Source organism: Lissotriton vulgaris, unplaced genomic scaffold, assembly GCF_964263255.1.
Source record: "Lissotriton vulgaris unplaced genomic scaffold, aLisVul1.2 SCAFFOLD_838, whole genome shotgun sequence".
Taxonomy (NCBI): domain Eukaryota; kingdom Metazoa; phylum Chordata; class Amphibia; order Caudata; family Salamandridae; genus Lissotriton; species Lissotriton vulgaris.
In genome coordinates, this window is record NW_028250251.1 from 426,992 (window position 1) to 443,339 (window position 16,348).

Consider the following 16,348-nt stretch of genomic DNA (forward strand, 5'->3'; position numbering starts at 1 on the left):
CTTGGGCTTTGGCTTTAGGTTTTTGCTGCCTGAGTGCGGGCAAATATCATGTTCTTAGCGGTGCCATGCTCCTATGATTACACTGTTCTGTAGTGTTGTTCCTATATTCGCAATAGGCTCTGCGCATTGGAATAACATATCCTATAGATTTGACGTAGGACTTATGTCTACTAGGTCTCTATCGCATATATTAGACTTAATTGTGAGTGCCAGCTAGCTCAGAGGTCACTAGAAACTTTCTCGAATAAACAAGAAGGGATTAGTTTCTGACAACCGCATAAACATGACAACTTTGTTTCCCTAGAATATCTTTAGAGTCGGGGAAACAATAGATTGATATTTTACTTAGTTAATCGTGCATGCTTCGTTTCATCAGAGGTGCAGGGAAATATAGAGATGGGTGTTTTCAATAAAAGGAATTATTGAACAGTCTTCTTTCTCAAGCAAAAGAAATGTACTGCTACAATCATAATACTGGCTGTAAAGTATAATGCGTACAGCAAGAAGAGTATTATGAAATAATACTGTAAAAGCATGGTATGGTTTCTAAGCCATAAAATACATACATAAATAACAAAGCTAAACATACTCAACTGATGCTCCCAAAATACGCCTACCCCAATGTACCTAACCTAAGTCTAGTATGAAGGAAGAAGTAAGTATGGTGTAGCATAGGTTTAGTTTCTTTCTGCCAAGAATCTATCCAAGACTTCTCTTAGGGTCTAATCAGCTCCGGACCTTGGTTTTAGAATGAAGGTCTGGTATCTCTGTCTCAGATTCGATTTCCCAACACCCCGCAAGGGGAGCTTGGAAACACTGGAGCTGTATTCTCAGCGAAAGAAAGGCAGCCTCTCTGTCAGTGCGTCAGTTGGAGGGTCGGCTTACTTCGGCACTTGCTGTAGCGAGCTGCGTCGGACAAGTAGATAGTCGAGCTGCTCCGAACCACCGTTTGTTTGCTAGGGTAAGTGTAGGCATATTTATACCTTGTAGGTGCATAGTTTGACGTAAAGTTTGACATAATAACGTCACCAAAGAATGCCAAGGGAATGGTTGTTCTTTGAAAACGCCATGATTTCTAGGCCAAATCAATATTCAAGAGAGGGGATGTCCCTGACTGCTGAAGCCAAGTTTTCCAAGAAATCGTTGTGGCTTTTTGGAACTAGTGGAAGTAGCCATGCCTGTATTTGAACTGGATGGGTTATGTCTAAACATGGGCATGATTTCTATGCCTATATAACGGCAAGGTAGATTGTACCTATATAAGGGCATGAATCAGTAATTTTGTTCGTATTCTAATTGCTACACAACAGTTTGTGGTCCAAGACCCTGCAGCTGCAGTTCCAGCATGTTTACGATGTATGGTCAAGAGAGTGACCGTCTAGGGGTGATGCAAGGTAAGAGAGAAGGCATGGGAAGCGGAGCTGCAGTATTGCTGATAAGGATTACAAACAGGAGCTGACAGAGAACCGACTCCCGCCCACGGTCGGTAGGGGAGTTCCTGCCGGGCGGTGATGTGAGGAGGGGGAGAGGCAGGGTGGGGGGTAGGTATGTATGGATAATGGATGTTTGCAGGTAAGTAAACATAAATAAATCAAAATAATGCAATGCAGTGCACGCAACAAAATTCGTTTTATTTATTTATATGTTTACTTACCTGCAAACATCCATTATCCATACATTACTACCCCCCACCCTGCCCCTGCCCCTCCCCCTCCTCACGTCACCGCCCCAGCAGGTACTCCCCTACCGACCGTGGCTGCCGACTCCCTGACCCAAGAGGCATAATTATGGGTGGGGTCCAGCTCACTTGAAATTAAAATCTGTACTGATTGCTCCAGAAGGTAATTGTAAGTGTGGGCGTGGTATAAGAAACGATATGTTGCACATTTTGCTTGATTGCACATTTGTACAGGATTTAAGGAAATTGTTTTTACGTCCTATATTCCTATCACATAAGACATTTACACGTGCCCATGCGATAGGCTTACTAACAGAGATGCATTCGCTAGAAATTGCAATCGCATTGGGCAAATTCCTGAAGGCCGTAAAAGATTTTGGTAGGGAGATATCGAAGGATGGGCACTGATTTTAAGTTCTTTTAAGCCTTTTATAAAGTTTAAATCTGTCTTTTTATTCTTCCAGATATGTGAAAACTTTGGTAAAATTTGGGTTTAATGAATTGTGTATCAGGAGGTGTTACCCTCTTTTAACCTTCTCTTTTTTTTTCTTTTTAACAAATATGAATTTTAACTATTTATGACATAGGAATATTTTGTCTGCTCGTACTTTGTCCGATTCTGTTTGCATTTTGTTTGTATTGTTTAAAAGACTATGGTCTAAATAAACAAGTTTCTCTCTCTCTCTCTCTCACTTGAAACTGGGAATAGATGGAGAGTTCATTCCTGGTGGCGATTCTAAAGAGTACCACAGGACTACCGGGCGGATTGTGGTGTAAGCGTAAGAGACCTATTGGTGAGTCTACTACCTTAACACTATTATTCTTTTTTGGCTCACTTTGACTTACTTCATGTACTATATCCAGTGTGAGCATTAAATGGGTACAAGGGGGATCTATGGTCATTGATCATAGTGGACAATGATCACAGCAAGTGGACCCCGATGGGAGAGCTAAGCCTAGGACCCCTACTTCCCTAGATGTGGACCTCCACTGGAACTTCTAGTTGCTGAAACTTTTTAGGGAAATAGGTTCAAAAGTGACTTGAAATGAAATGAAATGAAAATTAAACTTATAGAGCGCTGCAGTTGCCCTGAGGCATCCAGGCGCTGGAGCTAAACCAAACAAACCTGACCACTGAGGTTACTAGTTGTTGAACAGGAGGGTTTTAAGCTTTACTTACCTTTCAGAGCACCCAGAAACCCTGCCACGTTACCCCAAATCACCGCAATGGATAGTAATGGGCCAGCGGTCCTGCCCAGCCCTGTCTACCATCAACCAGAAGGGGCAGAATTTGGGGTTGAAGCAGCTTGAGGGGGAGCGCTAGGCCCCCCAAAAGAGGAAGAAGAGCAGGCCAGTTACAGAAGCTGTCCGCATAGTGTGGATGCAGCTTGTGTATGACCTGCAATAACTCCGGCATCTCCCCATGGCAGTGTCCTGAGTACTGAGTCACATACCACCAGAATAATCAATGAAGCATATATCAAGAGATCCGACAGCAAAAAAAAGCGTGCCACAAGGAAGAAATGCCAGACAAGCGTATGGCCCTTTATTGTAAATGGCAACTATACTATACCCCGTTCAAGCTCCAGCGGTGTCATCATAATGTTTTAGATGTAATTACTCAATAGGAGAGTGGAGCATGTCTGCTTTACTTGCCCCAAGTTGACAGACTACTGGAGCCAGATTTTGCAATGGGTCAGAAAAAAACTTTCAATAAGACTAGTCCCCGGATCCCCTGGTTGTCCTATTTGGGATTCCAAATTCAAAAGTAACAGTTCATAAAAAACAGTTTATTTTTTTGCACCTCTTGTAGCCAAATCCCTGATTTTACAAAATTGGAAAATGCCAGAATCTCCCAGATTTTGACATTGGTTAGTAAAGATAAGTCAAGTTAAAAACAAGGCAAAACTCTATTCTTTAATGGTGGGGGCGGTTCATAAGTTTAGCCAAATCTGTGGAGAAGATTAATTCGTCATAGAATAGTAGTGATAAAGGTGAATATCTGCATATATCAGGAGGGTAATGGTGAGTGAGAGTCAACTATAGAAAGACTCTACTGGGGTGCCAATAAGCCTACTGGGAAAACTAGAAATAAGGGCCCCATTATGATGGCGGGCGGACTTTGTCCACCCGCCACCGGAACGGTAAACGGGACCGACCTCCAGAGGTGCGGCGGTCCCGCCAGGCCCATTTGGATGCGACCGCCACCATGGCAGTCGTTTCCCGCATATTTTACATTGTGGCGGGCGGGCGGTGCTCTAAGCAGCACCCGCAGCAATGTAAAATATTCATGTTGTGCATTGGCATGCACAACGTGACAGGCACCGCGCAGTGCCTGCCACCTTTTGTATGCCAATTCAGTGGGGTACCATAGGTACCCCCCAAGTGCAGCCCCCCACCCCACCACTCCCCTGGGGGCCCGTAACAAGCCACCAAAGCATTTCCCGCCGACATTCCATGGCGGCATCGCCGCCATGAAAAGGCCTTTTCATTAGCACATAACATCACATTTTATGATAATATGGATGGCGGTGCCTGCAAGGCACTGCCACCATATTATTTTTCTTTTCCTCCTGGCTGGCATTCCGACTGGTGGAAAAGCGGCGGACGGTCTTTCCGTCCACCACAGTGCTTCTCGCCATACTAATATGGCGAAGGTGTCACAGGGACATTTGGCGGGCGGATCGACACCGCCAGACCGGCAGTCGGGATCCGCCCGCGATCATAATAGGCCCCTTACTTTCTAGATAAGGAAAATTGATTGTTCCATTTTTTTTACCTTGGACAATCAAATGTTTGGGTGTTATGAGAATTTTTAGTGTAACAATCAACTATTTTTGTACAAATTCTATGTATTGCTGTAGATCTTTTTTCCTCGTTCTTTGTATCATTATCAATAAAAAATAAATACAAAACTTCAGATCATTAAGAATGCTGCAGCTCGAATACTGTTAGGCATCCCAGATGCTCAGTTAGTATGTGCAGTACCTAAAACTCTCCACTGGCTGCCCATAAGTTGTAGAACACAGTTCAAGGCACTAAGGGGCAGATTTACAAGCCGTTGCGTCACTTTTGTGACGCGGCGGCGGCGCAAAAGATGCACCATGGTGCGGGGTATTTACAACGTGATGCATCTGGGTGATGCGTCACGTTGTAAAGCCCTGCGCCATAAGGAGGCGTTCCGGCGCAGGGGGGGCGTTACTGCGCAGGAACGCCTCCTAAAAGTGGCTGAGTGAAATCTACAAGATTTCACTCAGTCACTTTTAAGCCAATGCTGCATCAAAACCCTGCGCCTGCTTGAAGCAGGCTAAGGCTTGACACAGCATTGGACAGAAAGGGCACCCCGAGCATTGCTGGAGCTGCGTTGCGCTTGTGACGCAACTCCAGCAATGCGCCGCCTTTACGGCACAGATGCGTCACGCATCTGTGCCGTTTTTGCCTCATGGTGCGCCGCAATATAAATGCGGCGTACCATGGGTGGCGGAGCTGCGGCGCACAATAACTGGCGCATACCTGGGGATGCGCCAGTTATTGCAAATCTGCCCCTAAGTATGATACAGTGAGCAAAACACAAAGGGGACCCACATGTCCTCCGTCAGATTACCACCTCTCATCAGACTGATCGAGCTCTCAGGTCAAACAATCTGGATCTTTTGGCAGTCCCCAGAGTCAAGCGAGCTTGAAATGGGGGTCGCTCCTTCACATATCCTGCATCTAAACTCGGGAACTCCTTACCTGTCAGCCTGAGAATGGATGACAATTTCATGAGTTTCAGAAGAAACTGAAACATATCTTTTCCCCTAGCCTGTTGGCCACGCCATTTGTTACGTATTTATACTTAGTTGCAGTCTGACATAAAAATTTTATATTTTGTTTTATGCAGCAATGCATATTCGGTTTCTTTTCTGTATCCGGTTTGCATACACTGTGAACAGTGTTTTTTAGAAGGGTTGCAAGGAGGTCTTGGCTTGGTCACATTCAACAATACAAAATGTTTTTTTTTTAATATTTAGTTGGTAAACGTATGTATAATTAATGGTCCTCCTCTGCTTTAAGCCACATTTTTAGGATTCCTTCCATAGGCATGTTAAGAATAAGCTGGATACCAACTCTACCCGTATTTGCATGTCGGGTTACTGTGTTAGGATAAATAGCAGGAATCATCGATTGTGCAGGGCTCGTTTATATTTAAGCAGTCACAGGGATCATGTATTATAGCAGAATCAAACGGGCGCAGTGTCAGTCAAAGTGGCCACTGAATCACAGCAACAGCTTCTTTGCTATGGCGGAGGAGCATTGCCCCCCACCAGCTGCCTCAAAACGGCAGGAGAGGAAAAATAGAACAATAATAAAAACACGCTTTATCATTGTTTTACTTTTCCTTTCCTGCTTTGTGGGTGGGGCCATGGGGGATGACAGGCTGCAGGAGGCGTGGTCGGCAATGTTTGTCAATGCGCATGACGATTGAGCAGGCCAAACCATCATGCCCACTGAAGCTGTCTCCAGCCTGAGCTACACTGCCGATTTGGAGACATTAGGCACAGGCTCCCAGTCTCACTGGGAGCGTAAATTCAGAGCGCTCAGGCCAATCCTGATGCTGCTGTCATGACATGAGAACAGCATCAGGATTTGCCGCAGTGGAGTCTGTGAGCCTGTGCCAGCGGAGGAGAGGAGCAGAACAGCGCGGTGCTGCCGGCACATTTATTTGTCATCCCCTGACCCCCTCCCCCACCAGCCACTCTTCCACAACTGTAGCCGCTACTGCTGAATCAGGTAAATCGAATGTGTACATTGGTCTAGTTTCCAGAGGAGCATACAGCAGTGGCACCCTCCGATGTTCGCACATGAATATATATTTGAGCAGCTCAACAGAAGCATTGCCCTTGGCCAATGCTATCTCTGTTTTACCCTGAAGTGAACTATCCTGCCATGACCTATCAAGTCCATGCTCTCAGCCAATGCTTAATTTGAAATAAAATAAGTGCTGGGGCCCTCGTCAGGAGGCCACTGCACCTTACACCACCACTGCCCCTCCCATAGCTACAAATACAGTCCCAACACACTACTAATAATCACACTCTTGAAAGTGTAACATTTTTAGGCCCCCAAAGCCATAAAAACGGCCTAGGTGGTACTTGTTAGTCATTTTGATTGTGTATTGAATTAATAATCAGCTGTTGTGCTTATCTCTGAATTCGACTGACAGCGCCACCGTGTGGCAGGGTGTCATAAGTGTTGGTGTTGACAGTTAACTGCCGGTACCGAGCACTACAAACCACCAGGTCAAATTAAGTACTGCAGAAACTCTGGGCAGTATCGGTCTTAGCAACTTAGCAAACCGTTTGAGGCAGGAAAGAGATAGCATTTGCCCTCAACCAGGTATAGTCAGTGAAGCCTGGTTGAGCTCATTGCAGAAGGCACCATCTCATCCTTCTCCATGTCCTTGGATGGGAAGGAAGGATCAGAAGAGTGTAACAACTTGACAACCCTATCAGGGCAAATAAAGGGCGGCGTTAATGTCCTGCAAGCACAGCACAAGTGCAACACACAGTCTCAAATAGGCCGTGGCTCCTTCTAATTCCAAATGAGGGAGAACAAATGCCGGAAGTCATTGAGACCGGAATACTGAGAGTACAGTGCCGGCATTCCCAGAAATTTACTAAAACTGCGGACCATCAACACCCACCGGCACACGTTGACCACTGCCCAAATGTCTTCCACCAGCGGGTTATAGGAAGAGCTAGTTGAAAGTGACTAGGGCCAGATGCATCAAAGGGTTTTGCCCATTCTGTGTCTATGGGAAAATGTGTTGATGCATATGGCCCTATGTGCTAGGTATTTCAACAATACAATCTTAGGTGTAGAGCAGGTTCTGGGGTGGGTAGTTATGACTTAAGAGCAGAAAGAGGTTGCAAATAAGGCATGCAGAAGCCCTGTTTTCTCGTACTGCTCTCCTCCAAGAAAACACAATCTCACATTTTCAGGTTTGCTGACAAGATCAAATCATGCATATTTGCACCTCATCTTTTAACATGCACAGGAGCGGTTGGCAAGTTGAGTCGAGGTTACTCCAGATAGAAAAATTTCATCTACCACAAAAAAACAGATTGATAAAGCAATAAACACCGGTATAGCCTTCTTACTTTCATGTCTTGTCATATTAGATTTTGGATGGCTACTTTTGTCATGATAAAAAAATTTAAAATGACCCCATAGTAAGTATAGACTACCTTAAGCAGTCATTTGGTAGCCTGTCGTGGTCAGATTGATTCAATCCATCTTCTTTACTCTATAGTAAGTTAGCAGCCAAGCTTCGACTTGGGAAGTACCTTCAGCAGTGGCAATATTATTATTAGAAACTTGATTTTACATTCTCTTTAAATATCTCTGCTCTGAACGATCCTGAAAACTCCAAAGTTATGACGAACAATTGTTTACAAACAGAAGACAATGGCAGCATAAACGTTTACAGTACTACCTGTTTGACAGATCTTCAATATCCTTAATCAACAGGCCTCCTTGGTGTTTGCACACATTTTTGCACGCACGCATTTTGTCACCATCTTTATATATGACATATTTTTTTCCATCTTCGTTATTTATTAAGAAATTGATCCCATCTTTAAGATTGGAGACTTCCTCTGCACTGACTGACAGCAAAATCGGGAGCTTTTGCACACCTCTGTGAAAACAATAAGCATTAAAGATTATTCATGCATATATGTGGCAGATAAGCAATATACATTGTTACATTGGACTATTGTAACTAAAAAAACCTTGAAAGGAAGTTTCCTAAAATGAGCAAATAATGGGGATCTTGTGCTACAGTTCGGGTTGTAAAGGAGTTTCTGTTTTTGCACACTAACTTGTTTGAGACTCAACTCTGCACTCTATCTGAACTAATACTCTGTCACAGATCCGAATTGTTGTCGCCAGGATAATTTCAGTTTAACAAAACTCTGTAAAAATGCCATACTAGGCTGAGTTTTTTGTTTTGTTTATTTAACTCTTGTGGCTTTGGCAGATGCAAAGCACAAACACAGAAATGTTTGCGACTGAGCATGCAATATGAACCAGCTTTATCAAAGGTGACAGGTCTGGCATGCATTTTCACTTACAAGCCAGACCTGTCGGAATTATCGAACCTTACTTTAAAAAAGTGCGACTTATTTACTTTGTCAATGAAGTTTTGTTTTAATTTCAGCCTTTGTCCCTTTTTAGGGATGGCGCTACAATCCAAAACTTGTATCAATAGCTGCAATCACAATGGTAAATCTGTAATTGGCATTGAGGGCAGCATGCAGCTGTCCCATGGATTGTTCTCTGCTCGCTCCAATATAGTCAACCGAGGGATAGTTTCCATTTTGCAAATGCATACCAGTCCCTTTAGAGTACTGCCATCTAATCTATGGTTTGTCATCTGAAGTTGGAAACCACTGACACATGGGACTGCAATTTGGGTGGAGGAGGAGGAGGAAAGCCTCTATCATGTCTTCTCCTGCCGAATCACAATACGTTCCAAGAAAGGTGCCATTGTGTGGCAGTTGGGGTCGAAGGATGTATAGATGTGGTTTGTGGGGTTTTGTAGTGGTTGATGAACCACTGAAATGTGAATAGCATTTATTTTTGTAGTAAATGAGTAGTGTGCATTTCCTGAGACTGTATTATGTTTTAAGATTTTGATGGGTTGAGGTGGTGGTTGGTAAACGATAAAACTGACATAAAGGGCAGTATTTCTGGCCCTAGGCTTCACCCGAGCAGGCAACTCCCCTTGTCCTCTAAGTGCTTAGCTTCGACACTTGGGCTGAGACCCCCCAATGTTAAATAGCCCTTGGTTGGGTGACCTTTTGACAATGGGAACAGTAACCAATCTGATTCCCAGCCCTAAGCCCTAGGGTCAGTGGGACCCCTGGCCTTTTCAACCAATCACAGCCCTAGCAGCCAATCAAAAACCAAACCCTAACCCTACGTTCAATAGAAATCCTAGTCCTAGGGGCACAGATACAGCATACAGTAAGAAACGTATATAAGGTGCATGTGACCTGAAACACAAACTGATGTGCACGGGGGCATGGAGATGCTCCTGAAGTCAGAATCTCCTTGGATACAGACAGGTACTAGCCACACTCTGTAGTTCCTGTTCAACCCTACAGTAGGGCCCAAATTTAAACCACTAAAAATACTGCTTTTCGTGCACTTAAGCAAATCACCTTTTTTATCCAAAAATGAATGCTACATACAATATCTAAACACAATGTAAACCACAAAGCAATTTAGGCAGTCTCTTAAATACACTATGGGTAGGCTCTAGGGTGTATGTTGCCTTTTTCGCTTGCAAAAAGGGGTGGCAGATTGTCTTCTAGAGGCATTAGCACAGTATAGGGGAAAACCAGTAGAGAAATTTAAATAGTCACGGGCAGAAGAAAACAGCAGTTTTAAAAAAGTAAAAATTGCACAGAAAAAAAGAGATACATTTAAACAGTCACAAGTAGAGGAAAAAAACAACTTATACGATTTATAAAAAGAGAAATCCATTAATTGACTACAAAATCCATATCATAGTCAAGTGTATGGCATATTAATACAACAGAAAAGGTTACTTACCTTCCATAACAATGTTTCTGGTGAATGCTCCACTTGCATATTCCTCTCCTGCAGAACTTGTGAGTTTTTCACTACCAGGACATGTAAAGCTTTAAAGTTCATATCCTAACTTTTAATTAAACAGCACTCTCCTCCTGGGGCTACCTAGGGCCTTCCTTAGGGGTGACTTATTTGTAATAAAAAGAGAGTTTAAGGCTTGGCAAGGGGTTTCAAATGTCAAGTAGACGTGGCAGTGTAACACTGCATTCAGGCTGCAATGGCAGGCCTAGGACATGTTTTAAAGTGCTACCTAAGTGGGTGGTACAATAAGTGTTGCAGGCCCACTGGTAGCATTTACTTTACAGGCCCTGGGTATATGGTATGCTACTCAATAAGGGACTTACAAGTAAATTGAATATGCAAATTAGGTGTATGCCAATCAAACCGTGTTTTAGGGAGAAGCACATGTACTTTAGCACTGTTTAACAGTGGTAAAGAGCTCAGAGTCGTAAAAGCCAACAAAAACGAAATCAGCAAAAAGGTGAGGAGGAATTCAAAAAGTATGGGGGTGACCAGGCAGAAAGGGTAATTTCCACTACGACCCCTCCTCCAGCCTTAATCCATGGTAGACTAATCAATACCTGGATGGACTTCCTTGCTTAGGCGATAGAATGTAGGCAATAGCCTGTGTGGACTGACGAGGGAGCTTGGGACTGCGAGCACGCAGGAGCTGCTCTTCCTTCAACCCTTACTCAACTTCTTGCGGAACCCGCTCCGCGGGTCCCGCTTCGCCTTTGGTTCTCCGCTAGCGCTGCTGGAAGTGCGCTGTGTCTGCGAGGACTGCATCTAACAGAGCCTCTGTGGCGGTGGTGTGGGCAGGGCTGCGAGCGTGGTCAGGCGAGGACTTCAAGTCCCAGGAGCACCTGACCCTCAGCATCACCAGCAGCTGACCCGCTCTCCCTGCTGGCTCCTCCCCCGCCTCAGCGCGGCTAAAACCAGCGCATCAGTTTCCCTGTTTGTTCTCTCACCTGTTGCCTGTGTGGACTGACGAGGGAGCTTGGGACTGCGAGCACGCAGGAGCTGCTCTTCCTTCAACCCTTACTCAACTTCTTGCGGAACCCGCTCCGCGGGTCCCGCTTCGCCTTTGGTTCTCCGCTAGCGCTGCTGGAAGTGCGCTGTGTCTGCGAGGACTGCATCTAACAGAGCCTCTGTGGCGGTGGTGTGGGCAGGGCTGCGAGCGTGGTCAGGCGAGGACTTCAAGTCCCAGGAGAGCCTGACCCTCGGCATCACCAGCAGCTGACCCGCTCTCCCTGCTGGCTCCTCCCCCGCCTCAGCGCGGCTAAAACCAGCGCATCAGTTTCCCTGTTTGTTCTCTCACCTGTTGCCTGTGTGGACTGACGAGGGAGCTTGGGACTGCGAGCACGCAGGAGCTGCTCTTCCTTCAACCCTTACTCAACTTCTTGCGGAACCCGCTCCGCGGGTCCCGCTTCGCCTTTGGTTCTCCGCTAGCGCTGCTGGAAGTGCGCTGTGTCTGCGAGGACTGCATCTAACAGAGCCTCTGTGGCGGTGGTGTGGGCAGGGCTGCGAGCGTGGTCAGGCGAGGACTTCAAGTCCCAGGAGCGCCTGACCCTCGGCATCACCAGCAGCTGACCCGCTCTCCCTGCTGGCTCCTCCCCCGCCTCAGCGCGGCTAAAACCAGCGCATCAGTTTCCCTGTTTGTTCTCTCACCTGTTGCCTGTGTGGACTGACGAGGGAGCTTGGGACTGCGAGCACGCAGGAGCTGCTCTTCCTTCAACCCTTACTCAACTTCTTGCGGAACCCGCTCCGCGGGTCCCGCTTCGCCTTTGGTTCTCCGCTAGCGCTGCTGGAAGTGCGCTGTGTCTGCGAGGACTGCATCTAACAGAGCCTCTGTGGCGGTGGTGTGGGCAGGGCTGCGAGCGTGGTCAGGCGAGGACTTCAAGTCCCAGGAGCGCCTGACCCTCGGCATCACCAGCAGCTGACCCGCTCTCCCTGCTGGCTCCTCCCCCGCCTCAGCACGGCTAAAACCAGCGCATCAGTTTCCCTGTTTGTTCTCTCACCTGTTGCCTGTGTGGACTGACGAGGGAGCTTGGGACTGCGAGCACGCAGGAGCTGCTCTTCCTTCAACCCTTACTCAACTTCTTGCGGAACCCGCTCCGCGGGTCCCGCTTCGCCTTTGGTTCTCCGCTAGCGCTGCTGGAAGTGCGCTGTGTCTGCGAGGACTGCATCTAACAGAGCCTCTGTGGCGGTGGTGTGGGCAGGGCTGCGAGCGTGGTCAGGCGAGGACTTCAAGTCCCAGGAGCGCCTGACCCTCGGCATCACCAGCAGCTGACCCGCTCTCCCTGCTGGCTCCTCCCCCGCCTCAGCGCGGCTAAAACCAGCGCATCAGTTTCCCTGTTTGTTCTCTCACCTGTTGCCTGTGTGGACTGACGAGGGAGCTTGGGACTGCGAGCACGCAGGAGCTGCTCTTCCTTCAACCCTTACTCAACTTCTTGCGGAACCCGCTCCGCGGGTCCCGCTTCGCCTTTGGTTCTCCGCTCGCGCTGCTGGAAGTGCGCTGTGTCTGCGAGGACTGCATCTAACAGAGCCTCTGTGGCGGTGGTGTGGGCAGGGCTGCGAGCGTGGTCAGGCGAGGACTTCAAGTCCCAGGAGCGCCTGACCCTCGGCATCACCAGCAGCTGACCCGCTCTCCCTGCTGGCTCCTCCCCCGCCTCAGCGCGGCTAAAACCAGCGCATCAGTTTCCCTGTTTATTCTCTCACCTGTTGCCTGTGTGGACTGACGAGGGAGCTTGGGACTGCGAGCACGCAGGAGCTGCTCTTCCTTCAACCCTTACTCAACTTCTTGCGGAACCCGCTCCGCGGGTCCCGCTTCGCCTTTGGTTCTCCGCTAGCGCTGCTGGAAGTGCGCTGTGTCTGCGAGGACTGCATCTAACAGAGCCTCTGTGGCGGTGGTGTGGGCAGGGCTGCGAGCGTGGTCAGGCGAGGACTTCAAGTCCCAGGAGCGCCTGACCCTCGGCATCACCAGCAGCTGACCCGCTCTCCCTGCTGGCTCCTCCCCCGCCTCAGCGCGGCTATAAACCTCCCTTGTGACACCGCAACGCGGGAGCGCGCCGGGAGAAGCCCGGGACAAGGGCGGGACCGTCTGAGGCCGTCAGAGGCTGAAGAAGGCTGGGCTGGGCCCCCTCCCTTGGCTCTCCGGTATCAAATTAGTGTGTTGTTGTATCCATAGGCTTGTATTGCATTTTAAGGTTTTGTTCATTCGGCATTTTACGTCTCAATTGTTATTATTTTATTACTCTCTCCTTTTAATATAGTCCCATGACGGCTAAAAAATTACGCTCTGGGCGAGTGATTGTGGGGAGATCTGGGTCTAAAACCAAATCCAACCCCCTAAGGAACAAAATTGCCTCTGCCATGCAATTGAAAGGTCAATGCCAGCTATTCAATTTATGGGACAAAGGGAAAGATAAACCCACTGATTTGCAGTCCCCGAATGAAATCCCTGGATCTAACGAATCGGTGCCTGTTAATGGGGTCATTGATGTTTCCTCTAGTTTAAGCTTGGTTGCTAGTCAATCTTTGCCTATTCTAGTTAGTCCTGAAGTACTAAGGGACTCGCCTTCGGCGTCAAACAATGTACATCTGAAACAGAATGTTCCCCTTGAATCTTTAGGTAATAAGCCCTCAAAATCTGACAAAATTGTCCCCTCCAAAGTTGTACTAATGGATGCTCCTAAAACTTCAGTGAATACTGATGTTTTTTCATCCGAGTTAGTTAAATCCCCTGTAGTAGGGAATGATATTACGCTGCCTGACATTGATTTAACAGCTCATAGGGCGCGGGTGGGATCGTTACAGGGGATCCCAAAAGGTGAGCCCTTAGAGGAAGCAATAACGATTTCAAGTACCGGTCCTCTAAGTAGCACACCCTCTAATAAATTAGATTTTTCCCTTCCACAATTAAATTTTACATCCTGCTCAGGTCCAGTGTTGAATAATTCAGCTGAGGGGTCTCCAAATATTAATGGGAGGTTAATTTCTAATTCTTTGTCCTCTTTGGAATCAATTCTTTCTTCAATTCTAAGTTTACTTGAAAAGTTTGTGGGAGGTTCGGAATGTATTTTTGACACTGTAACACAAATTTTGCAAGTTCTCTTGTTAAGTAAAAGGGAGTTAGTGCCAGATCTCCCCACACCATCGGCTTCTCTGTTGGTGCCTCCGAAAATAAGCGCTCTCTCCGCTTCGGCAGTTTTGAATTCAGCTCTATCTTCTCCGTTGGCAGAAGATCAAAAGGAAAAGAAGCCTGTAGTTCTCTTAGCTGTCACCAATCCTTCCAAAGTGGTTTCGGCTGGCGCTAATTGTATAGCTCCAATTAGTGACAAGATAGAGGTAATAGTAACATCCCCTCCCATTCCTAAATCCGAAATTCCTTCCCTTTTTCCGATTTTCTCCTTGCCATCAAGTAAAGAAGAGGAGATTCCTAAAGTAAATACGGGTTTGATGGGAAAAGTGAGCCCCTTGAAATACAAAAAGAGTAGAATGAAGAAGAGGAAACCCATCCGAAGGTTCGCTAAAAAAAGACAGAGGAAACTTCTTTTTGATAAGAATGTTGAATTAAGTATAGACGATTCCCCACAGGTGGAGCAGTCTCCTACCTCTCATGTAGAAGTCAGGGTTGTCTCACCCAAAGAAGACGCCCCTTCCTCTGGTTTAGGTCCTATAAGCTTTACTAATCCTTTCCTTCCCAAGGTTTCCTACTCTTCTGCCAATCCTTTTTCTTATTGTAATGTTAAAGCAGGATTTTGTCAAGTTACTTCTAAGGTTACCTCTCCTTCTGTCATCCCGTGCCCGTCCTCCTTGAATCCTACAGCAACACCTTTTCAGGTTCCATCCTCAACGACAGTTATTGTCCCAAAAGAAAAAATAAATGTGGATACGTTTTATCTCGATTTTTCTCCCTTATTTGAACCAGATTTAATTTTAAATAGATCCGCCCTATTGTTATGTTTTAAAGAGATCGAAAGTTTGAAATTAATTCAAACGTCCGATCTAGACATTGTACTTCTCCTTAACTCCTACATGGGGAAACCATTAAGATCAACAAGGGTGAAATTTCATTCGAAAGTTGTGTTAAATCTTGTTCTACAGTGGGCTGAAGAATTACAAGTTAGAGGGATTGATGTCATGCCATACTTTGGGGAAAAACGTACTCAAAGTATTTTTGCTAATTCTTTACTATCACTTCCCTCTAATATGGAAGTGCCGCTGTCGGATTGGTCTAATCTCAGATCAGAGGACTTAAAAATCTGTGTGGCTAGGAATGAAAGACTTGTTTCATATAAAAACCCTCCCCTTAAGCAGACAGTGAAGGATGATCAATCTAAATGGAGTTGGTTACCCGGTGTTCTAGCGAGTAAATCAGCTCCTGGTTCTAAACAACATTCCAATTTTTAACAGAGAGCTGAAATTTATCTCATGGAACTCGGCCGGATTCAAGGATTATAAGGAGAAATTGGGTTTGCTACATTCTCTAAAAGCAGATATAATCTGTTTGCAGGAAACATGGGTTGAAGGAAGATTAGCCTTGGAAAAAGACTATTTTGTTTTGGATTGCAGTGCAACCAGCACTAGAAGGGGCCATGCTAAGGGAGGGTTAGCATGTTTGTTATCTAACAGATTGCAATGGAACTATTCACATTATTTAGATCCAGGAAAACTGTTCCTAGCAATAACGCTAAAAGATGTATTTGAAGATTGCCCTAATAGATTGTTGATTGTGGTAAACATTTATATCCCCCCCAATTGTAGTTTTAATGCTGGTCTAAAAAGTCTGTTCACTTTTTTAACTAAAGTGTTGGATATTTCCCCAACTCCGCATGTGTTAATGTTTGGGGATTTAAATTGTAATATATCCAACTGTGGGTTGGAGTTGTTTAGAAATATTCCACTGGAAGAGTCTTTGAATATACCATCTGCCCAGTTTCCCCCCAAAATTAAAACTAACAAAAGAGGTAAACTTATATTAGATGGTTTACTTAAAGCTGAATGCTTAATAGTAAATGGGAGGCT

General features: G+C 46.0%; 1 protein-coding gene across 1 annotated transcript in view; it reads right to left on the reverse strand.

Moving 5' to 3' along the window:
* The window catches only part of LOC147663324 (cytidine monophosphate-N-acetylneuraminic acid hydroxylase-like), a 313,991-nt gene extending 305,686 nt beyond the window's left edge, over positions 1-8,305 (reverse strand). Inside the window, exon 1 of the mRNA XM_086950520.1 lies at positions 8,157-8,305. Within this exon, the coding sequence (XP_086806646.1) occupies positions 8,157-8,230 (74 nt within the window). The 5' untranslated portion in view covers positions 8,231-8,305. The remainder of the gene's footprint in view (positions 1-8,156) is intronic.
* Between the last annotated feature and the right edge of the window lie 8,043 nt (positions 8,306-16,348).